At 26.6% G+C, this 26,060-nt stretch overlaps 1 protein-coding gene across 1 annotated transcript; it reads right to left on the bottom strand.

Annotated features, from left to right (window-relative positions):
* Nucleotides 1–1,987: 1,987 nt before the first annotated feature.
* On the bottom strand, nucleotides 1,988–25,801 carry LOC136071916 (heterogeneous nuclear ribonucleoprotein F-like). The gene is made up of 10 exons (XM_065797730.1): nucleotides 25,649–25,801; nucleotides 19,760–19,855; nucleotides 12,484–12,592; nucleotides 10,849–11,027; nucleotides 10,467–10,605; nucleotides 7,225–7,359; nucleotides 6,405–6,499; nucleotides 6,069–6,323; nucleotides 2,658–2,735; nucleotides 1,988–2,478 (listed from the first exon to the last, which is right to left on the bottom strand). Exons 2-10 carry the CDS (start codon nucleotides 19,839–19,841, stop codon nucleotides 2,237–2,239), a joined length of 1,314 nt encoding a protein of 437 aa, XP_065653802.1. The 5' UTR covers nucleotides 19,842–19,855; nucleotides 25,649–25,801; the 3' UTR covers nucleotides 1,988–2,236.
* Between the last annotated feature and the right edge of the window lie 259 nt (nucleotides 25,802–26,060).

Raw genomic sequence — 26,060 nt, 5'->3', positions numbered from 1 at the left:
AGTAATAGTATAAAATTGTGGGAACAAGCAAAACACTATTGTAAAAGTTGTAGTTTTATTATTAAAAATTTTGACCAAAGAAAATGGTGTATAATGAATAAGTTAAAAATTATTACAAGCAGCATCTTCTCCAACAGGGGCGCCAAAGGCATTTTTTGGGCTTTGATATAGCTAACTTCCAGACGTGGAGCAAATTACAAACACTTATATGTTTATACTTATGTCAAATAAGGATGCTTTGCAATGATTAGAGCTTGGAACAAAAAAGCCCAAAAATTTTGGCCCCTTCCTGCCCCAAATGTGAGAGCAACGAGTTGATGAAATATTTTTTGTTCTATTTTCAACTAGACTTATATTCATCGATAAATTTTAGGTTTCGTAGTATTATCTCTCAACGTTCAAAAAGAATGGCCATATAAAATTTGCAACCTCAAATTGAGGGGGATTTAAATTTTATATGATTATAATTTTTGAACGCTAAAATATTTAAACTATAAAATTTAAAAAAGGCGCCGCTGTTCTCCAAGACAATTGCATTTAATATCTTTCTCATCAAGGTCTTTTTCTATAAAAGAGAAATAAACTATTAAATTCAATTATACGACGGCAAAAATAAATTATCTTTTTAATCGCACGTGAATCAAATGCACCTCCACCATTATTTTTGTTAACAGAAAATAAAAATTAATAAAGGGGGGGGGGGGTGGTCTTTATTAGCTTGGATAGATAGGAAAAGTTTACAAGAATTAATCAAAGCCCCCTCCGTTGTATTAGACACCTAAGAGTAGATATAAAAAAATATATGGCTTGCGTTGATTAAAAGATTTATTACTTATAATTTAGAAATAAATAATAAATACCACTTTTCTTTTTGTTTTCTTTCCCTTGGTAAGATGGTTGTTTGCTTTTTCTCCAACAGCTATAAAAATTTTTCTAATTTCAGCCATTTTGTATTAGGTGATAAATTTTTAATAATTTGATGCGCCAAGAAAAAGTGCGCTAATAATAAGTATAAACGGACTTTTCATTATTTGTTAAAAAAACATAACGTCACTTGTCGCTCATCTGATAGGCTTCTGACTTATAGGCTATTCATACGAGGGTACATTTAAGAGAACATTCCGTGGAACATAGAACAAATATCCTCTCGTGTGAACACTACTTAGACAAAAGAAAGGATGATCCTAAAAGCTTTGTCCCGATTAGCGATAAAAATCGAGACAATTTTCAGTCGAAATCCGGGACGATATCGAGATGAGATGTCCAGGACAAAATTGGAGCTTCACAATTTCCCGGAATTTACATCTTTTTAACGGGACATACTAGTTGATCCTTAATGTGAAACTTACTATTCTACTGGGGGCTCGGCCATAACAATTGTTTTGGCTACTTTATCGTAATTAAGCTATTTACTGAGACTTAACAAGACAAATACAAATTGAAATGAAAATATGCATGTTTTATTTATTTTATTTGTAATGTAATGCACATTAAGATTATTTAAACTGGACAATTGCCAAGTCTTTGTTTAGCATTGTTTTTAAGATTGCGTCATTTCTGGCTGGTAAAAAATTTTCTTCATTGCGAAAGCGCGAGTTAGATATCTAGTTAATATAATTGATGTCTCGTAACGTTTCGTAATTATCCGGGACAGTTTTTAAATTCCGAGAAAAAATTTATGTCCCGCTCTAACTTTATTCCTGAATAATCGTTTCCTTTGTCTCGTTATTTTTTTCGGGGAAATTTCTCGCCTCATTACGCTTTTCCCGGTTCATTTCGAGAAAACGATACCGAGACGCAGACCCTTAGTACACACACATATTATAGAAGCACTTACTGACGGTAAGTGTTTCTATGATAACTGACGTACAGAATTTGTCCGTCAGTTTTTCCATGGTATTATACTATTTGGTTAATTAAACAATAAATGAAAATTATTAATTATTTTTTTATTTTGATTTTAAGAAAATTAAAAAACTGGAAAACGAACAGAAGAAAGCAAAACTTTTCTTTATTAAAACTTATTTACATTCTAACATAAGTTTATGCCGGCATCTACTTTCTGTGTAATCAACCACGAATCAAAAGAAAGACCAAAAAAACATGCCTAATTTCAAAATCAAGTTAATTTCGTTTTTACTAGCAGATGAAACGTCTTTGATCTCTTCAAATGAATTGATTACATTCTAAACGTTGACCACAGTGACAAAAAATAAACAACTAGTCTTTATGTACTTTAGTTACCGTAGAAATTGTCTTCGATGTTGTGATTCTGCATTGGATAACTAACGTCACGAGAATTGTATCCTGAAGGACCATTATTGTAACTGTTTCCGTACCTTGGACCTGAATTACCATACCCTCCCCCATAACCACCACCTCCAGTTCCATAACTGTCTCCGTTATCATAACCACCGGCATCTACATCACATCCCATATTTCCACGACGTGGATTGAGCATTGGTCCGCTAGGTATGTCTAAAAAAACATAATTAAAAAGTTAAAGCAAAAACATAAAAAAAAAGTAAAAACATGAAAAAAAAATTAAGACTAAACGTATGCATTAAAATTAGAATATAACTTATACATAAATCTAAATTTTATATTCTAAATATATAAATCCAAACATATTTAAAAAAAAGAGCATGATTACATACTTCGAGGGTGTACACTTTCAGACCTCCATCCACTGGCATTCGGTGACGACTTTAAAAATAATTCTATGTAACGGTGACCTGCAAAAATAAGATATAAATACAGTAGACCTCTAAATATTTTCAACGTTGACAAAATCGGGTTCAAGTGTGATCAAGGTTCAAAAACAGTCTTAATTAGAAGAAGAGCAAGGTGATCACTTATTATTGGTGGCAATATCGAAAAAGTTCATTACACTATCAATAATTGCTGCAATGCAAACGGTGATTATTTGCTACCTTTTGTTATTCTACAAAAGCAAAACATTTTAAGGCTCAATATGGTACTAATTGACCTTCTGGTATGTGCTACAATGTCTCCTTTTGGTAAGACAGAGAAGGACCAGTTTGCACAATGGATTAAAACTAAGATACTGATTACTCAGACTAAGATACTGATTACTTAGACACAGCTGACAAATGAAAACAGAAAAAATAAAACTGAATAAATGAGATCACCATTACTATCTTCAGCACAAGCCTGCACGGTGTTTCAAGCTGAGGTGGCGAATTTATAGCATAAACAGTGCCGAAAGATCTGAACATAGTTTCGACCAATATAAAGTAATTATTAAAAATAAGATTCGAAGAAGACAAAAGAAAAACAAACTTAATATGCAATACTTAGACCACAAAAATATTCAAATTCTAGAAGGTTTGTATTTTGACGGAAGAAAAGATACAATATTAGTTATTGATACTTATAGAGAAAGTCATCAAAAACTACCAAAAAACAACAACAACATGCAATTTAAGTGCAGGAACCATGGTCACTTTATCTGGATAGTGACCGCATCAAACTATCATGTAGCGACTGCATCAGAACTTTTATACTGCATAAAGATAAGCACATTTTTAACATTAGTTTCCATGGGATGCGATAAAACAGTTCTCAATATCGGATTTCTAAATGGCGCTATCGCTTCATTTGAATTTCAAGACAAAAGTCTCACAAAGAGCAAGTCGATCTGGTGAACTTTGCAAGACATAAGACTCAACAGAAGAAAAGTTACTTCAAAGACCACGAATATTAGTGAATTATAGATTTAGAGAACTTGGTGATGACGATGGTTTTTTGTGTTTTATAGTTTTTGGTACTTTGTTTTTGCTATTAAAGTGTTTTTTTTGGAAAAATCAGAAATTTCAAATGAACCACAAAATATTATGTTGATATTTTCAGAAATTTTTTTTCCTAGTTGATATAAACCAACCCATCAAATTTTATCAAAATTTGAATGTTCAAACCCTAAAATTTTGGTCCATTAGTCATAAATTGACCACGTTTATATAATATTTTGTTTTGACAACTTTACCACGACTCTTTGCAAGTTGGGAAAATTAGTGTGTTAAAAAAAAGTGCTGAATGAACAAATCTAAACTTAAACTAAAATTAAAAATAAACAAACTTTAAACTGAAAAGAGAAATAAAAATTAAAAAAAACAAAAAAACAAAACTTAACTGAAATTTTAAACAAACGATAAAATAAATAAAAGATAAAACAGAAAAAGTAAAAGCATATAATTTTATTTTAAGTGTTTCACTTCATGGAGTTTAGAAAAGATGTTTCAAAGTTAATCCAAGTTTAATTCGAAATTCAATTATTTATAACTTGGAAACTTTGATGTCTTCCTAAGCAAATAAAGGATTTGAGCCTTCCTCCAACATCGCATAAACAGTCACAGACTCACAGAGTATTTAATTATCCTAAGCACTAAACTAGCATGTTAAAAAAATTATTAACTTTAATCTATTAAGATGCAACTAAATTAAAAATATATAACAATTTTATGTTTTTATTCTTACTGGTTTATCTTTTAATTGTTTTATTATTCGTTAAGATTTTGTTTTTCTTTTCAGTTTATGGTTTGTTTATTTTTAATTTTCTCTTCAGTTTAGTTTTTTCATTGCATTTTTAAAACATGCAAAGTGCAGTGGCTAAATTGTCAAAATAAAAGTACTGTGCGCATGATCATATAAGGCATGCAACCACGCCTTTCCTGAGAAAGCTTGATATATATATATATATATATATATATATATATATATATATATATATATATATATATATATATATACACACACACATATATATTTAAACATCTTCACTTCCAAGAAGGCTGCAAGCAACCATTAATAGAATCGGAAATTACTGAACAAGGAAAGATGAAGTTTATAAAGCAAGATAACTAAATATATATATATATATATATATATATATATATATATATATATATATATATATATATATATGTATATATATATATATATATATATATATATATATATATATATATATATATATATATATATATATATATATATATATATATATATATATATATACTAACAAATAAGACTTTCATAATTTTTGCTAAAACTATTTAAATTATAAAAACATGTATCGACTAAATCATAGGCATCATCAGTTAAAATATATTAAAAACCATATAGTTGAAACGTGTATTATTTTGAAAGTTGTCTTATTTATTAGAATATTTACACATTTTGTGCTGAATGGATTCATATCTATTCTACATCATTTTTGACAGTGCTGACCATATTTGGGCACCGCCCACATTTAGAAATTGAGGACCTTTTTTGCACACACACACACAAAAAAAAGCCTACACGGCAAATTTCATTATAGCAGGCATTGGCATGGGGGGCACCACCACCTAAATTATTTGCCTAGAATTGCTCCTGTATATGCATTTAAAATCTTTGAAAGTCATTTTCTTGTTATACAATAAAATATATGAAAACTCAATAAATATTTTAATATATGTTTTTATTTTAATATATATTATTCGATATTTCACTGATCTATTGCATCAACAATATTCTTTTAATTTAATTCTAAACTTTTAAGATTTTTTTTTAAAACCTTAATATTAAGAGAATAATCTTCATAAACGAAGTATTCAAAATGATGATTGCAGGTATTTTTTATTTTACCTGATGACGTTGATCAAAATAGATCAGCGAAATATCGAATAATATATATCAAAATATAAATAAAAAAATATGTATATATATATTACGCATTTAAAATCTTATATATATACATAAGATTTTAAAGCATCAAGAAATAGTTTCTCTTAATACTAATAATTTTATTATTTAAGAAATATATACATAAATAGACACACATATCAAGGCACAATTTAACAGTCAGACATCGCTGCCCCTCTGACCATTCTTGAGACCTGCAAGAGGAGTGCAACAAACCATTGTTGACTTTTTCAGTAAAAATGAACAATACTTGGTTGCCCCCATAAATCAGATCTCAAAAACAGTGCAGGAGGCAGCGATGTCTGACCATTAAATTGAGCCTTGCATATTTACATATATGTGAAAAAGATAAAAAAAATTACCCATATTTTGCTTGTCTTTTAGCATAGCAGATTCGGCATCACTATGAGTAGCAAAATCTACATCACATTCACCTTTAGGTCTTCCATTAGGCTCAAACATTAAACGCACATCCACAGGATTCAAAGGTGAAAAAAATGTAACAATATCACTAACTGAAGCTTCAAAAGGCAGACCACGCATGTGAACACTATGACCAGTTTTGCTACTTTGCACAGTTGGGGTTTTGCTCATTCCCATTCCACCACTTCGACCCCCTATTATTAATAAAATTTAAAAAAATTAGATCTAATGAAAATCTATGAAAAAAATCTCACAGTATAAAAAACAAAATATACCTCTATTCATTGACCTGTTTCTTCCAAAATCACCACTGTAAGATGGAGCAGTATTAAAACCACTTGGTCCTAGCTGCACTCCACCACGACCACGCCTATATACATAATAATTCATATATTTAAATATTAATTTTAGTAAGGAACACAATTTTTAATGTTTAAAAACTTTAGCACAAGATGCTTATTGCCTTTGCTTTATACTTTTTAATCGTAATTTTATTTTGCAATGTAGTTACTAGATTACATAGTTACTATGGTATAATGGGTTTTGTTTCTTTATTCTGATATAATTTTTATATCAGAATAAAGAAACAAAAATAGAAATCAAAACAATGAAACATCAAACATTTACTTATCAATAACTTTTATTGCTCAGCTTCCACAAAACTCAATGAATAGTTGCAACTTTCTATATACTTACTGGTTGATAAAGATATAAGAAAGGATAGTTTGATCTGGCCACAGACAGAAGGCAGTTTGTCTCAAAATAAAACTCTCCTAAGCTACAACACTTTCCTCTATTAATTTATGATTAATTTTTATACTAAATTGATGATCATTGAAGAAAACTGAATGTCTGCTTTACTAGATGCATAGAAAACATATGTATGATAAATTACAACTTTTAAGTAATATTTTGACTAGAAACATGATGATCAACGGGAATTAAATAAAATAAAGAAATGTTAAAGATAAACAAATGTAAAAATAAACTTAAATATATAAGTATTCTAGTTAAATAACAAACTGTAAAGGTAAATCATGTGAACATTCAATAAACAATATTTAATTCAAATTAAATTAAGCTATTAAAACATGCCTTGGTCCATTAAAATTCTGAGGTCTATCATAAGGTCCAGGCCTGATACTCATTAAAGATGGTCTATGATCATCAGAGCGAGTGCCCACAACATATTTTATGTCATCTTTTGAACTTTGAAATATCTCGATGTATCTAAAATGCAATACATATTCTTTAAATAACATATAATAGACTTTGATTTAAAAACTACAATAAAAAGTAAAATTTGTAGCCAACCCAAACTTATAAGAAGGTACAAACTACAAATTGCATACCTTTCCTGTAATCACCATTACCATTATAAAAATAATTACCAACAAAAATTATGAATTTATATTTATATATATATTTTTACATAATTATAACTATACAGGTTTATAATACAGTTTAAAATACTGCAAAATTGTTATATACCAAATAAAGCAAATTTATTAAGTTAGTTTAAGGTAGCTATCTATTTTTTTATGTATATGATTCATAAAGATTATAAGCAAAATATATTTCAATATGATTAAAATATGAATGCATTATATTTTAGTTATAACAAGTGATTTATCATTTATTATAGATCATATTCAAAATTTCAGCCACAATTCATTACGCCCTTTAATGTATTTATAACAAAATAAAATAGACACCTAAGATATGAAGTTTTTAAAATTTAGCAAAATAGCATAGGAAAATGTAGTTTTTAAAATCTTTTATCAAGATAAAAATTCAATTTAGTATTTAATATTTTTTTTTTGATTAAAAATCTTTTACTATAAGTTGCATGAAATTATAAATATATGCTCTTGAACTGCACGAAGAAAACATTGAAAATAGAACTTGAAAATTAAAATCAGGATAAGATTAATAAGCTGTTATTATTCATTTTGCAGCTATATACATTTTCAAAAATTAGAGAATACTTTAATCGAAACCATTTTTTGTTGTTGCTGCAACAATTGCCAATATCTTTTTCTTATCACATTATTTTGTAAGCTTTTTAAAAACTTAGCTTGGATTTTAATTGGCTTTTAACCAAAATTAAAAGACGATAAAATATAAAGAGAAACAAGATTTTAAAAAGGCAGTAGAATACTAACAGAAAAACAAATTAAGTTGCAGCCAATTAAGTTGCAGCCAATAAAGTTAGATCTGGTTGATTTCAGAGCAAAGACAGATACATAGCAAGAATAACTTACGGTTTCTTTATGAAAAGCCTTGCAAAAATAAAAATCAATATTTCTCAATAATAAAGCTTAACTTCCTTCACACAAAGCAGAAAAGTTCTGTATCTGTGCTGCCCTTAGATAACTTAATTTGTTTTATAGGTCTAGATAAATTTGATAATGAATGGGAGTCGAATATCGATAGATTTTGTACAAAAAGAAGAATTAAATAACCTCCTAAAAAAAACTTAAAAATCCATGCACAGCACAGAAGGAACTCAACACTAATAACTAATTCGTATATAATAATTATAAATAATATATTTTAAATTATGCACAGCATAGAAGATACTTAACACCAAAAACAATTATTTTTTAAATGCTTAGAAAGAGTTGTTAAAGTCATTCTACAAAAAATTATTTATTTTTTAAACTAATGGTGATTATGGCACCGATTGTTTTAAAATTAAAACAGCAAAAATTGTTGTTTAAACATCTTTACCGTCTAGCTTTTAACTTTTAGAAAAAATGAGCTAGTGAGTATACATATATTTTTTTTAAGTTCAAATAAATTCAAAAACATCTTTACAAGCCATTCCACTTCACAAAAAATATGTTAAACATAAAAACACTACTTTTTTGCTCTCAAGACAATTATTTTAACTACATCTTAAAACACAAGTAATTTTATCTAGGAAATCAAGAAAAAAGATCAAGAAAATGTTAAAATGAAAATGATGAAACGAAAAGGATCATAAATGATAACAGTTAAAATGATAACCTAGTTACATTTATAAAATTATGAAAACTTGATAGGTCTGCCTCAACCTCCAGTTGTTTAAAAAATTTAGAATTAGATTGTTTAAACATTAAAATTTTTAAACAGTTTTTAAATACTTTGTTTAAACATTAACTCTCGAGTGGTCTGTAACCCATGTTTCCATTTTCCCACCATATTATATATTATACATTATATTATACCACATATATACTTGAAAGTAAAACAAAAATTTTAATCCACCTTAATAAAATTTACATTTTATTAAGGTGGACTAAAATTTATGTTTTACTTTTAAGTATATATGCGGTATAATATACATTTTTTACTAGACTTTATATTAACATAATGCCAATAAAATAAGTAAAGTATATGTTTTCCTAATAGTTGTATAAATATAATGAAGAACTTGAGATGTTATTAAAAAACACCCCTTGCACTTGATAATAAAAAAATTCGATGAGTGAATTCAAAACATTCAAATTTTTTTTATCTAAGTTTGACAGTAGCTGAAATTTAGAATTAACTTTTTAACTAAGTGGCAAAATCTCTTAATGTTGTAAGCATATATTTTTAATAATTATACTTTTTATACCTAATATCAGGCTAGCACTAATTGGATAACTAAAATTATTTTTCCACTTAAAGTCTGTTTGTATGTCTTACTAGTGTTTAATTTTTATTTATATTTTTATGTCTTACTAGTGTTTAATTTTTATTATAAATTTATGGGTTGCAAGGGGGCAAATAATAATAGTATTATAAGTAATAATAGATCAATTTTTTTGTTAAATTTAAAATCACATATATTTGTATCTTATTAAACATAACATGTAATAGAGCCATTACATATTGGATTTAACTAATCCCTTACTAATAAATCCATATCAAATGACCCCTTGAAACTCATTTCCAAAAAAGGCATTTAAAAAAAAAATCAAAATATTTAACTTAACAAAAAATTCTTTAAGAAACTTGACAAAATTATCAAAATATATTACAGGGCCCATACCCTAAAATCAAAAATAATTTTAGAGTATGAAATTATTCACATATTATATAACTCTAAAGATTGAATAAAATTGATGAGAGAAAACCATCTAAAATTATCTTCGATTATTTTTCAATATTATAAATTAATTTTTAAAACAAAATTTTTTAAAGTATGAGCCCTGTATAAACATATTTCTATATAAGATATTGTACCAAATTTTATAAAAATTATATACTTATAACCCTGGGTTATAAATAACAGTAAGAACAAAAAATAAACAGTTTTAGAGAAAATCATTAAACTTAATGGAAAACCACAACTTTATCCATCCCACCTGTGCCCAATTTTTTCTTTATGTTTAAGAAGAGCATTTTCGGCATCTTGTTGTGTAACAAATTCTACGTAAGCATCCCCTGAGGCCCTTCCATCTTGGTTCATAGTTATCGTAATCCCGTACGGAGAGATATCCAACCCTTCAACCCAAAACAAACAGAACATAAATATTAGGAGAAGAAAATATGATTACATATAGAAAGCTATTAGAAGGTAAAAATTCAATAATTTTAAGCAACATCAATGAAACACTTCTACATTAAAGGTTTGTTACAAAGGTTTAAAAGATTTAAAAGATTTTAATTAAATTAAAGAGATTACTATATCATTAGGATATACAACAAATTTAATACAGATTTTATTATCTAAAAGAAACAATATACCTGAAAAAAATTCAGCAATATCATGTTTGGTACAATCAAAAGGTAATCCACGCAGCCTTACAATAGCTTCAGATCGACTGTTATCCATACGATTAACAACCCATTCCATTTCTGATTGCTTTGCTTCTTTTACTTCTATATAACGTTTTCCCATATGATCTTGATCATGTGCAAGTGCTCTAGAAATGTTGAAATAAAAAAACTGAAAAGATTTCCAAAAAAAATACATTTTATTTTTTTCTTCCCATTATTCTGACTCACTTTCATTTTAAATCCAACTATTTCCAACATTCAGATTTATTTAAAATCCTACTTTTTTTTCTTCCTATAAATGTTTTTTCTCCACCAGCATTTATACAACTTGTAAATGAGAAAACTTCAAAAACTCTAGTCTAAAATTTTGTAACCTTCCCTGTTTGCACTGGTTTGAAGTGGAGGCTAAAATATGGTAGGTCAAATGAATGTTGTATACAGCATTTTGTAACTGTATTTACTTTTACATCATATTTATTAGATTATTCAATATAGAGTGGTTAGCTTACATTAGAGCATCAAACCAATTAAATTATCTAATTGGTTGTGTACACCATAAAATGTGAAGGTTAAAAATTACACAAAATTTAGAATGCAAAATCTAAACTGTTATATCACTCACATTATATTACCACTCCATTTTAAGACCCTTTTTTGTTGTTGTTGTTGTTAAAAATCAACATGGTCCTACCAATTATGTGGTGCGGATGTTTTCCATAATGCCATTTTTTATTTAAATATGACATTTAAATGCCATTTAGTTAACTTGAAAATTTAAAAACTTCTTTGAAAAAAATTGATTGATATATAAGGGAAACAATCTAACAATAATATTCAAAACTAACTTTACCTAATCTGTAACCACATTTTACACATGTAACAACAACATGCAGATTTTAACTTACATCATCAAGTATAACTTTTACATAGCTTTTTTTAAACAATACTTTATCAGATTGACTCTGCTTAGTTTGGTCATCATCAAAATATATTTTACCTATTATTAAGACAGATTTTAAACGATCTTCTGAAAGTTCGCATTTTTAGGTGATTTAAAATAGCTTGATATGATGTTATTCAAAAATTTCTGTCCAATCAGTTTTCACACACTTCTATAAACTCTTGACTGACACTTTCAAGAGAGCATTCATTAACAACCTTTTTAGAAACAAAAAAAAAGCAACTTTTTAATGTTTTGATGCATCCTATTAACTTAAAGTCTAAACTTCAAGCACAAAAGCAAAACAAATGAATTTCAAAAATGATTTTGAAACTCATTCCATCAATGGAGCTGCACCTTCTTCTTAGCATTTATAACCATCTATTTAAATCAATGACTGTCATAATTATAACCATGGGTGGCAGCATTCTATATTCAAAAATAAACAATATTATATAGGTTAATTTTCAGACCATCAATGTCACAGATTGCAAAGCAATATGGATGTTCTTCTACAAATAGCAAAAAAGCAACAACAAAAAAAAAAATTAACCAACTATATTCATGGCTTCATCAACACATTAATTTTTTTTTAATACTTAATTTTTTTTATCTTTTTATTGTAATTAATTAAATATATCATTAATAATATTTAAAATTACCTTTCCACATCTTCTCGAGAGCAAACTTCTACAAAACATTCACCAGAAGGTCTGCCTTCTTTTGTGTTAGTAAAGTGTACGCTTGCTTCTCCATTTAGAGTATTTACATCTAAATTTAAAAATATCCATCCATCTATATATATATATATATATATATATATATATATATATATATATATATATATATATATATATATATATATATATATATATATATATATATAACTTTATATATATAACTTTATATATATAACTTTATATATATAGCAATCACTCCAAAAAAAAAAAAAAATTCTTAAATATTTTTTTCTTTAAAAAAAAGGAAAAGTTTAAGGTATTGAAGCTAAATAATAATATTAAATTTATGTTTAATATAAAGCTTCTAAGACACTTTAGTCTAACCAAACTAACTTTGTTAAAAGATATTTAAGTTATTAAATGTAGTTACGAATTGTTACATTAATTAACATTGCTGAACTAATTAACAGTTATTTACATTTTATGTTAATTATATTAAATACCATAGAATTAAAGTTATTAAATGTAACTATGAATGAGAAAAAACTTTTATTTTTATTAATAAAAATAAAAAAAAAGTTATTTCCCAGTAGTGATTGCCTTAAAATGTAAGAATAACTTTAAATATACTAACAAATAAATATACTAATAAACAACTTATCAAGAATTAAATACGAGAGAATTAAAGATAAGATAATAAGTAATAATAAAAGAAATATGTAATAAAATATAAAAATTAGAAATAAGTAATAAATATAAAAAGATAATAAGTAATAAATAATCAAGTAAAAATTTAATGATAAAGTAATTAAGAACTTAAAAGAAAATCTTTTTTCAAATTAATGTAGATAAATGTGAGAGGAAAAGCATAAAAAAAAAAAATTATCTCATTTAATATAAAAAACTTGATGCTGTATATTTTGCAACAGATTTGATTATGTCTTAAAAATTTCTTTTTAAAGAATATAATATTAAGTGTTTACAACTCATAGAATGATGTACTCAGTAAAAAAGCAGGTTTTGAAACCCTTTACACGAAAACTCTTTCCATAGATAGAGTGATGTATTATCACATGTGTCAACGCTGTTAAAAAGATTTTGTCACCATTCAAAAAATATAGAGTGTATGACAAAAACAAATTTAGTAAAAATATGATTATTTAGGTACAAACTATTTCACGTCACCTGATCAAACTGATTACATTATATATTAACATATGATATTCAGAGTGGCATAGAGCTTTACCTTGTGTATAATTTCGTATTATAGCGTTGTTGAAGAAAGAATCTATCTACTAATTAACTACTAGTTATGTGAAAAAGATTTTCAAAAAGCGTGAAAAAGAAAAGACATGCTTGGGTACAATGCAATAGAGAGAAAAAAAAAAAGAAAGTGACACAATGGATTTTGAGCTACCTACATAAAAATTTAAAAATTATCTTTCCGGAAGTCATATGCTAAAAACTCAAAAGTGGAAAAAATGTTGGAAAAAATGTTGGAAAAACTCTCAAAATTGCCACAAAACTGGATTTTCTAGAAAACAAGGTTTTATTCAATTCAAACTTTTTTGTGAAAAAGGTAACCCCTAATGACCCTTAATTACTTGATGTGTCCCAAATATCCTTATTAAGTTTTTAAGTTTTTTGAACTAGAACTTTATAGAGATTTCAGAATTATTTACAATTTTGAATTAAAATTAGTTCTTGAATTTTTGTGCACAAAAAAAAAAAAAAAATATTTAAAAACTTTCACTTTTTATAACAGTTTGTAGCAGCAATTTTTTTCACAATGTTCTGAATAAAAAAAGATTGTAAATCTTATAATCTTTATGAGTTTCTTTCGAGACCCAAAGTTAATAAACTTTTGAAAAAAGTTTATTAACTTTTTTTTTTTTTAAACTTTTAGAGAAAATAATTTTATCACCTATTATAAAAATATTAAATAAGGTCAGAGTTATTTATTCCATTATTATAAAATTTAAAATTGTTTCCTGTTTTATATTTTTCTTTTATTTAGTTTTTTAATTTTCGTTAAGATTTCTTTTTTTATTTTAGTTCGAGTTTTTAAATTTTCTCTCTTTGATCAAACTTAGCATAGTTTTTTCAGGGCACTATATATTTTAGCTAGTTTTTTTTTGTTTAACACTTTAAACTATATTAAATGTTTAAAATTCGACATATAGAGTACCTTTAGTGCAATAAAGCCTTACATTAAAATATTCAAAGGGAATTGAACTTACTTATTTTTTATAGCAGGCCTTGTTATGAGATCTATGTTATTATTTTATTGCGATATTTACATCATTATAATAATCCCTGATATTTACATCATTATAAGTTAAATTGTGTCATTAGAATATTTCAAAGTACTGTGTAAATTAAATTTAAAATCATATAAACTAATAATTAAAAATTTAAAAATCGTTAAAATAATTTAAACTAATATAACAAAATTACATAATATGTACTTATATAAATATGCATTTGGCATTTGAAAATAATTATATTTTTTTATAATTTATTTTTCAAAACAATCTGATAATAAACAATCTTTTGCTTGTTTATTGGGAGTTTTCTTTTTATATACGTATTTAATGAAATATTTTTAATAAAGATTGTAAAAAATTTATAGATAGATTTTATCAGTTACGAATAAGATATTTGGGTCATTCTATATGCCACCCTTTCATATCAGAATTGCTTTATTTTTACATCATTTGCAGTCGATATTACATAAACGATAACTGCAAAAATTACAGCTGAAAATATACATGGGTTGTTGAGATTATTTTTTGTGGTTATCTGAAGAAACAACAAAGCATAATTCACATTCAATTTCTTGATAATAGTTTGGAGGCTGTCACTCAAAATTGCTGGCAAAAATATTGATTGTACATTATTAATTTATCATTGGTCTACTGAAAAAAATTAGATTTACCAAGCCTTCCCATAAGGCTTAATGAATTTAATTTTTTTTTGTCTTGTATGACCACACGAGAACATTTTATTTAAGACATCTTGGTCACAGATGTTTGCAAGTTTTATAATATTAATCATTGCAGGAAAAGTTTCAAAAACAAAAAAAGCAAAACTAACAAAATAGGAAATAAAAAGAAATTTAAAAAAAATAAATTAAAAGAAATTAATCATTTAAATAACTTGTTTCCTGTTTTTTGTTTTATTTCTTTAGAGTGGTTGTTAAATTTAGTAAAAAAATTAGATACGGCAAAGCAAATTATTATTTTTAAAGTTCATTCATTGTTCAAACAACATAAGTAATCCCAAATTTTAATTGAAATAGAAAAGCATCTAGAAAAATAGAGTGGATATCCAAATAACATTTAAAACTTAAGTAACTTATAGAAACATAACAAACAACTTTAATAATTATGTATATAAAGTACGTAATGTATATAAAGTTTAGCATAATGAAAAATGTTACTAATGGTCCGTAAAAACGTGCATTAATTTTAAAATCAACCAATAAAAATTTTTTATTGGTTGGTTTTAAAAATGACACACGTTTTTACAGACTATTAGTAATGTTTTTCACAATGCTAAAGTTTTTACAAAGTATGTTTTTATAAAGTTGTTTAAGTGATTTGTAAAAGTTCCTGAAATTTTTAATATTTGAATATTCACTTAATTTTTTCTAGATGCTTTTCTACTTAAATTAATGTTTGGAATTACTATTTGTTTGGAATTACTATGTTGTTTGAACAAAGAATGAACTTTAAAAGTAATAAGTGCTTTATAAAAGTAATAACACTATTATACTTTTATAATGCAGTTAGTGACTAGAGTGTTACTTTTGTAGTTGTAAGATTATTGTTTAGTTTTTTATAATTTTCTTGCTAACAAACTTATAATAACTTGCTCCTTAAAAACAAAGTACACAGCTTTGCATAAACTAAAATTTTGAAGACCAAATATTTTTCCAGAGATAGCGAATCGCTATCGCTTAATTCAACCCTTGATATATACTTGTTACATTAAAATTATACAAATATATTTCACAAACAGATGACATATTTTCACTTTCCTCTTAAAAAAAAAAAAAAAAAAAAAAAAAAAAAAAAAAAAAAAAAAAAAAAAAAAAAAGGAAAACCATTCTTTTTAATGTTAAAAACTGTTTTTTTTGTTTTTTGTATTGACTTGCCGAAAATAATAACCACTATGAAGAAACAAAAATAAAAACAGTACCCAAATTATTTAAACTATTACTATTATTATTTTCTATTTAAACTTATTTTAATTCCCTATTTTGTTATTTTGCTTTCTTCATTTTTTTAAGACCTTTTTCAGCAACGTATATAAAACTTGAAAACAGCTATGACCAAGTTGTCTAAACTGAAATAATCATGCATGGACATGCAAGACAAAGAACTGCATGCATTTCCTGGGAAGGCTTGATTCATGTAATGTCTCTCTAATATTTGATCAAAGTAAGCACTCAAAAATAATGTCTTTTCAGAACTTTGAAAAACTTAAACTTTGTAACGAAGGAGATTTTTTAATTGAAACTTCAATATAGTGTTATTTAATAACTAGTATAGGACATATTCATAGTCATGGACATATATAGGGGGAAAAGAGGATGGTAACACCCCCACCCTGCCTCCCCAGATTTTTTATTACATAGAAATGAATTAATAGTGATAAACTATTTCTAAAATAGAATTTAAAAACACAATGAAAAAAAAGTCTTTGAGTTTTTAAATTGTTTTGTTGCATTTGAATTCATTTTCATTATTTATTTCAAATTTAAAATACCTGACACTTTAGAATATTTTTGGAATAAACACTATAGTGTTTTGAAAGCTTGAGATAAGATTGTTTTAAAAAATCATACAGCACATGCAAGAATTTTATTGTTTAGTTGTTCTTTTAGCTAGTGATATCAAAAATAATAAATATAATAAATGTGGAAAAATGTAACACTGGAAAAAACTCTAAACATTAATTGCCACAAAATTGGATTTTCTAGAATTCAAGGTTTTAATCAACTCAAAGATCTTTCTTGTGACCAGCAATAAGAAATAATGTGGCAAGCAAATTTAAAAGAAAAATTTACTTAAATCAAAATAGCATGAGCAATTCAACGAAAAATATTTTGAGAGAAAAATTAAAAGATAACATTTATTATAGTTAATATGTAAAGAAAGATACTTTATTGAGATTCATGATTAAATTAAAGACTTTATTGAGATTCATGATTAAATTTGAAGTTAATTTTAAAACTAATTTACATTTTTAGGTTATGTAATTTTTAGGTTATGTAATTTTTAGGTAATGTAAAGATTTCTGTGTGATCAAAGTGTTTTTAGGCAATGTAAAGATTTCTTTAGACTTGGGTTTAAAAAAAAATAATGTTATGCCAGGTTGGAAATTCTGCAACAAATTGTTGAAAAAGCAATAGAAGCTGATGAAGATTTTAGTTCACAGGAGAAATGGGAATCAAGAAGTGAAAAAACTCTGATAGTTTCATTAGCATGAGATTGATGAAGCTTCTTTAACAGCAGAAACATACAGCACCATTTCTAACAATAAGTTAATGAAAGATTATGAGTAAGACATTTTAATGTATGAAATCAAAAAGAAAACTTATGTAACTGACTCTTATCGTCATAAAGTGTAAATGTTAACACTTGCACTAGAATCATAGACACATAAAAAGATATCAAGTTACTTTGAAGTGTCTGAGTTATCTTGTTTGAACTTCAAGACGTTAAAAATGAACAAGGGATTCTACCAGATAAAAAATAGTGGAAACCCTCTTTCCCCAGAACAACCCAGTTAGTAATTAACTTTTATCAAAGTAATAAGTTTTCAAGAATTATGCCAGGAAAAAAAGAGTTTGTTAGTGTTATGAAAAACCAAAATATTCAAAAAAGTTTTTACTTCTTAATCTTGATGATTATTGTTTGTTTACTTAAAAATGTGGAATGAATGCTGCTTCAATGTAAGTTATACCCTGGTATTCAAGCATTAAAAGGTTGTTTAGTGCATGAGTTTATAGACCATGAACTAGAAGATGTACTATTCAAACAATGGCAGAATACTGATCGTAAGAAATTTTTATAATCATTGTCATCAGATGAGTTTAATGATTTCTTATCTGACAGCATTGGCAACCTTAGCACATATTCATTTATAGCAAAAACAAGTAGATTTTAAAAAAAAGTAGATTCTAGATTAACTGTAAATAAAATATTTTTCAAAACGAATGTTTAATTTTAGGAGATTTTCCTGAAAATTATCAAATTTGTTGTCCAGGGAGCGAAACAGTGTTCACTTTTTAAAATTGTAATTTATTTTCAAGAAAAAACATTTATCTTACAGAAGATGTTAATCATAATAACAATAATTAAGGAGACAATACATGAATCTAATTTTTTTCAGTAGACTTAAGATAAATTAATGATACACAATCAATAATTTTGCAAGCAACTTCAAGTGAAAGCCTCCATATATGCTCCAAAAACCAATAAATTTCAAGCCAATAATTTTGAAAAAACAAACAAACATAAATAAGACATTTCTTAAGACTTAAGAAATAGTGTGCACACCTTTCCTGACCAAGACTGTAGAAAAATAATTAGAAATAATTATTAATAAATCATAAAATTTTAGGATTTATTATTAAAAATCTCAAGGCATAGGTAACGAACATAGAGTTTATTTGAAGACACCTTTTTTTTGGAACGCTAGCAGAGGATGTTCTTAAGATAGCAGGCTTGGCCAGTTAAAATAATATGAGAACATAAGTAAAGATCAAAGTTATTTATTTAATCGCACGCTTTTCTGGCCAAGCCTGAAACAGCTCCTCCCCTCTGCTAGGGTTCCCATTCTCCACTTTTTTCCGAAGGAGAACGCTGTGAAAATTTCAAGTTTAATTAGTTTAGCGCCGCGCTCTCCTACGCAAAAAAAGTGGGAACCCTACCCTCTGCCCCTAGTAAAAACCTAAAACCGCAACAATTTTAAATCATTACTTTGTTTGTATTTATCTTGTTTAGTTTTATCCAAAGATAAAGCAGTTGATTTAAAATAGTGTCTAATTATACATTTCTTTGAATCAAAAATTTACCAGAGGACATAAGCTTAGATTACTTAAGCAGGGCTCAATTTAATTTTTTAAAATGTATCAGACAAAATGTCTGATCAAAACTACTTTAAATCAACAACAAAAATATTCAGCATACCAAGATAGCAACATACTAATAATTTTTAAAACGCTAATTTTATTAAATTTTGATACCTGAAAAAAATTCAATAACTTCGGCTGCAGTAGCTGACCATGGCAAACCTCTAGCTTTTATAACATACGATTCTTTGCTCATTTTTTAAATCTCTTCTATAATACAAATTAAATATTACACGACAATGTTTTTATAACAAAAATGTTATAAGAAAAAAATAAATAAAAAAAGCATATGTATTGGTATAAATACACTTACAATTCAACAAAATCAAAAAAAGGTTAAGCACACAAAAATCTAATTATCACAGAACTATTAGAACAGTAATTCTTTAAATATGTGATTTTAAGTGTTAAACTTTGAACTCTTTGAATATTACTATTTTACACAATGAAATGCAAACATTATCTAATGTCAGGTTAAAAAAATTGCATAAAATGTTTATTAATATGCCACATAAATAGTTTTTAACAATTATTTATTTAGTAAATTTAAGAAGTCAAGGCTTAAATTAAGATTGCGACAATCAGATGAGAATTTGTGATTCTGAAATTATTTAACTTAAAGAAATCACAATCGCTGATTTTTAAGTATTAAAAAAATTGCTCATAAAATTAAATTAATTTTTCAAACTATTTAAATAGAAATGTTAGACTTACTTTAGTTAATGACACTCTTAAAAACTTTCCAAAAGTCTCTTGAACCTAACAACTGAGATAAGATTTAGTAAATGAAGAGAATAACAGAGCTTAACATCAGACAGGACCTTTTTACATTGGCTTCTTGCCAATTTTCAACTTAATGTCTTTTGCTAGTATACCCATGATTTGTTTTTAAGAGAGATGTTCTTTTAAAAAAAGATTTTAAAAATGATTACAGTTTCATAAAGCAACTACTCAAGATGGTGATGGAGTAGAATAGGAATAAAAGGAAAAGTACAGTATAGAAAGTATGCCTTGTCTGACCATACTTAAAAAAAGTTATTTAATAACACTGCCCATAAGAGTTCGCATCTTTTAAAAGGTTTCAATAATTCGCAGCAAAAAGCTAAACTTATCTAGTGAGAAAAAAACAATACCAGCCTTCCCGGGAAGCGTGTGCTGTCGCACGCCTTGTTTGTCCATGTCCAAAGTATTAAGACAACTTGACCACGTTTTTATATAGTAGGCATTTTAAAAATTTATAATACTCAAAGAAAGGAAACAAATAATATATGAAATAAAATATCTAAATAAAATAAACAAAAAAAAAATTTAAAATTAGAAAATTTTTTTTTTTTTTTAAAGGGTATTTGTTATTTTCCACTACCAAACTTTATACAAGTTGAGGAAGAAAGCAGATAAGAATATAACAAAAACAAAAGCATTTTTTGATATACAATTTCTTTGCGACTTTAGTCAGCCAGTATATTAGGAAAATACTTTATTATTTGTGCTCGAAAAAATGACTATTAAAATTTGTTTTTAAAATGTTTTTGCTAAACTTAACTGTATTTATAAATGCACAGGAAAGCAAGAAAACTAATTGCTATTTATTTATAGAATTTTCAATTTTAACTTTTTAACAAGTTTTTTATGTAAAATAATAAATAATATATTTGGTCATTTTCACTACCCCCATAGAAAAGTCTGCATTTTTGTTGGATTCTCCATTATGCATTTAAACCTGATATTTTATGTTCTGATGAACTCTTGTGATTGACTCCAAAAGCTTGTGGGCTAGAGGATTGTTATTTACATAACTTTTGAAATGAAATTTTAAGGAGCCTATATAAAACACCTTTAAAGTTTTTAAATACATTTTTTCAAACAGAGCAATCGTTATGTTTATTATCTCTAGTAACTTGTATTAACATTGGAAATTGGAAAACAATTTCAGACAAAAATAATGATTGTAAATACATTTATAAAAGAAACCATGGTATTCTTTTATTTAAATTCTTCTGTCATTACAAAATTTATTGATCATGTAATATTTTTTACAAATAAATAGCAATTTATTTTCTGATTTTCTTATAATATAAATATTGAGAGAAAATGTCAAATATAGAAAAAAAATTTGAAAAAGCCAAAAGACATGAAAACAAATGTTAGAAAAAAAATTTAACAAAGTTTTGCATAATTCTAGCGTGCATATTAAATCAGTTTCTTAAAAACTGATTTGATATGCATAAAAAAAATAAATAAATTGCATATCAAAACATACAATTGAATTGGTAAGAAGAAGAACATTACTAATCCATTTTTTGTTATTTGCCCCTTTTCCATAATTTCATTTAACTTATGTCGATCTCTATGTACTACAAAAATAATACTAGTCCATCTTTCTTTCATTATTTTTTGCAATAAAGTAGATTTATAACTGTTTAAAACTTAAACATTAATTATCTTGAAATGAAAATATTGGACAAGTACTGTTCTTCTTTTCACCGATTCAATTTTTGTTACAAAATTATAAAATTGTTGTCATAAATTATGTTTTTTTCCTCAACTTATCAAATTCTGTAGCTAAAAATAACAACCACTCTAAAAAATAAAGAATAGAAAAATTGCATAAAAATTTGATATAAAACATTTTTTAAATGTTTGGGATCAACTTTTAATGTAGGGATCAACGTTAATCCCTACACATTGGATCCAATGTGTAGGGATCAATGTTGATCCAATGTGTAGAGATCAACGTTGATCCAATGTGTAGAGATCAACGTTGATCCAATGTGCAGGGATTAACGTTGATCCAATGTGCAGGGATCAATGTTGGATTATATCCGATGTATATAATCCAACATTGATCCCTGCACATTGGATCAACGTTAATCCCAACGTTAATCAATGTTGCTCCATATATATCGTCGCCTTAGAGGGCAGAGGTTCTATCTCCATGTTGTGCTCAATTTTAACTATGACTTTAGGGACATCTATTTTAAGTGCTAGAATCAGATTAGGCAGTGGGTCTATCATGTTTGATAGTTCTAATTGATCAAAAAACATTAACACTAACAAAAAATGAAATTGCTGATTTATGCTTAATGCTCAAACTTTGTTTTTGTTATCCTGCAAAACTATCCAAAATGGAGATAGAACCTCTGTCCTCTAAGGCGACGATATTTGAATAATGTTGGATTATATACAGTGGATCAACATTGTTTTTGCATCAAGAAAAAGCAGATATACAAATATATATTTATATAATCTATAAGAATTATTTTATCTAAAAATTTCATAATATGTAATGTGCATATATATACTTAAATATATAAATAAATTTATTTCCAATAAAAGCAGCCCTCGGAATTAGGGTCAGCATTTGGCAATGCTAACCTCAAAGCATTTTAGGTCAGCAAATATTCACCTACCTCGTTTTTATGTTTTATGGTAACCCCCTCCATTAAAATTTTTTTTGCCGACCTGATGCTAATCTCTAACAGTTTGAGGTTGGCAACTTATTGCTGACCTATTGTATCCAAATTCTGAGGGCTGTAAAAGTTAAATATAGCGTTGTACAAGTGTAAAACAATGTTTTTTGGTTGTTGGCGACGTTGCATTTGTAACCAAAATGATATAAAAACAAGGTTGGTTATTGATGTTGAGCCAATGCAATGCGCAAGATTGTTCTAACATTTTATCAACATATGAGTGCTAGCTGGGTAGGAGAACAAAAATGTCATAGCAATAAATGCCTCCGATAAACTTCATCTCTATAAATCTCAAATCCGTACTTGCATGGAATACTGTCGCCATATCTGGAGCGGATATTTTAATGATGCCCTTTCTATTTCAGACAAGGAGCAAAAACACATTGTAAACATAGTTGAACCTGCTTTTGCAGCCAACCTCCAACCATTATCACATCATCGTAATGTTACTTCTCTAAAGTGCTCGTGTCTCTTGTGCTATCTACTAAAATTTATTCTCGTGTTACTTGTCATTCAAGTAAGTCTTATTCTTTTTCTGTGACTGTTCCTAAGTGTTCCAAAAACTCTTATTTGTGTAGTTGTTATATAAATATAAAAAAATATATATTATTTATTGTCTTTATAAAAAATCATTATCAGTGATTTGTTACTTTATTTAAATGCATTTCAATAATACAAAAACATAAGTTAAGATATAAGTTATTTAATTCAAATGACTTTCAAAAAAGTTTGTCTTTTTTTTCTTCTCAAGAGACCTTCACAGTTTAAAGTCATCGCTTATAAAATTAAAATTTTTTTTTTAATTTTTGCTTATAAAAAAATCTTTTTATATAAAAAAGATAATTAAATATAAATAAAAAATTATCCAACTTTCAATGATACTTTAATCAAAATCATTAGCTACTTTATTTAAAAGTATTTTGCTATAAAAACGTTAGTAAAGATAAATATGTCGAAGTTATTTATTTTCACAGTAATTAAAAACCAGATTTTTCAGCGCATTTGTTAAAATTCGTGGTTAAATCATCAAAACAAAATATAATTTAATGGTCATATAAAGACAAAATCGCACGCCTTTCTGGTCAAGCCTGGCATAAGTGCACTTTTCTTCAAGCATCCATACTAGAGTTGGAAAAAAAAAAACGTTTTTTTTTTGTATTTTTTATGGTTTCTTTTAAATGATGGAATTTAATATTATAAAAAACTTATTAAATGTTACATATAACTTTTGCTAATAATAACTACGAAATTTTTAAGAGTTGTCTAAATAACAAATTTTGCTGTTTAGTGAGTTTGGTCCAGTAACTCTCTAAAGTAAAATTGCCCAGATTAAATTTTTGGCTTCGACTTTGAGTCATAGATAGGGCTGGTGCGAGTAAATATCAAGTAGGAGGTAGTGTGGCTTAAGGCTTTTGCCAACTAAAAAGAAAAAAAAGGTCATCTAATTCCCTAATTTGCAGATTAATAAAAAAGTTCAAGTTCCAATTTGCCATTTAATGAAGGGTGTCACCCCCTCCTTCGTGCCAGCCTTGGTCATAGATTATTAGGCATCAAATTTTTGATTTATGTGCTCTAAATTATGGGAAATAAAATTTTTTGATACTCTGTCATTTATTAATGACAGAGTGTCAAAATGCCCCACCCTCCACAAGGGTCCTAAACTGTGACTCCCTAACTTATTTAGAAATCAAAATTTCTGTTTGTGAGTTTTAGCCTAATTAAAAAAAAAAAATTAGAAAAGTGGTTTAAAGAAAAGGAGAAATTTATTATAGAAAAATGCAGAATATTATCGCAGAAAAATGGTTTATAGAAAAGAAATTTTTTTTTTCTTATTTAATATTATAATTCAATTTTCTCTCAGAATAATTATAAGTATTTATAGAAAAACTTTATTTTTTTTTTGAATTAAACTAGCAAAGTTTATTTTCACAAACTTTTTATGTTTAGATAAGATCTAGTATCTACAATAATCATTTCATCAATATAAAAAACAAGTCAATTCTTTTATCTTTAGTTTGTGAAGGACCCTAATTTTGTAGGCCCCTGTGTGCACACTCCTCATGTCTTAATCCGAACCTGTATTTAAAATTGAAACCTGTTTTATTTTTGATTATGAATTAAAAATTGTCTAGTAAATGATCTTTCAAACGCTGCATTTGTTGGTGGAAGCAATAGAATTTTACTAGCAATACTTACAGTATTGGAGCACATGAACACAATAACAACATGAATTTAACAACATGAACATAACAAAATTGAAAATATTACAGACTAACAAAATTAAATCCTTAAAATCAACCTATGTTTAAAATTCAATACAGTAGTATGATAAAACAGTAAGTATACTTTAAAACTAAACTAAAGTAGCAAAACTTTAAAAAAACAAAATTTTGTTTATTCTTCATGATAACTTTATAAACTAACTGTTGGGTCAACTAAATACGAAACTATACTTTAAGTTTTAAATAAAGATTTAGTTATTCATTAAGTTTTAAATATACATAGATAAAGCACTATCGAAATTATTATTAACCTTTTTAATTATGCTCTATAGTTTGGATATGACTATTGAAATTTCTTCGAAGTTTAGACTCACTGTACATCCAAGACAATGCGATTGAAACAGTCCTCGACTGATTCGATCCGCATCGGCTATAAGTCTGTTAAGTGTTTGCCGAGTATTATTGCAATTGTTAACTATTTTTGATTGAAGGACAACAATCGGAATAGAACTTTAATGTCGCCGTCAAATGTAAAAAGAAACTCTACCGTAGCGTGGGGTAAATGAGCACCTTTTTTTATAGTTTTTTCCAAAATAAAAAAAAAAGTTGGGAAAAATTTTAAAAAGTGAGATATGATTTTTTAATACCACATTAAATCTTTCTTAAAGGAATGTTGGATTTAAGAAAAAATATAAAGCGAAGAATTTATGTTAAAAAATATAC

Source organism: Hydra vulgaris, chromosome 05, assembly GCF_038396675.1.
Source record: "Hydra vulgaris chromosome 05, alternate assembly HydraT2T_AEP".
NCBI classification, from domain to species: domain Eukaryota; kingdom Metazoa; phylum Cnidaria; class Hydrozoa; order Anthoathecata; family Hydridae; genus Hydra; species Hydra vulgaris.
Note: the sequence above shows the minus strand (reverse complement) of the source record. Positions and strands in the feature narration are given on the sequence as shown.

Coding starts and splice junctions, on each gene's coding strand:
- LOC136071916 (XM_065797730.1), bottom strand. CDS start 19,841: ATGAGCAAAGAATCGTATGTTATAAAAGCTAGAGGTTTGCCATGGTCA. Junction 12,593..19,759: donor AGTTATTGAATTTTTTTCAG/GTATCAAAATTT, acceptor TTTTAAATTTAG/ATGTAAATACTCTAAATGGA. Junction 11,028..12,483: donor TCTCGAGAAGATGTGGAAAG/GTAATTTTAAAT, acceptor CAACATTTCTAG/AGCACTTGCACATGATCAAG.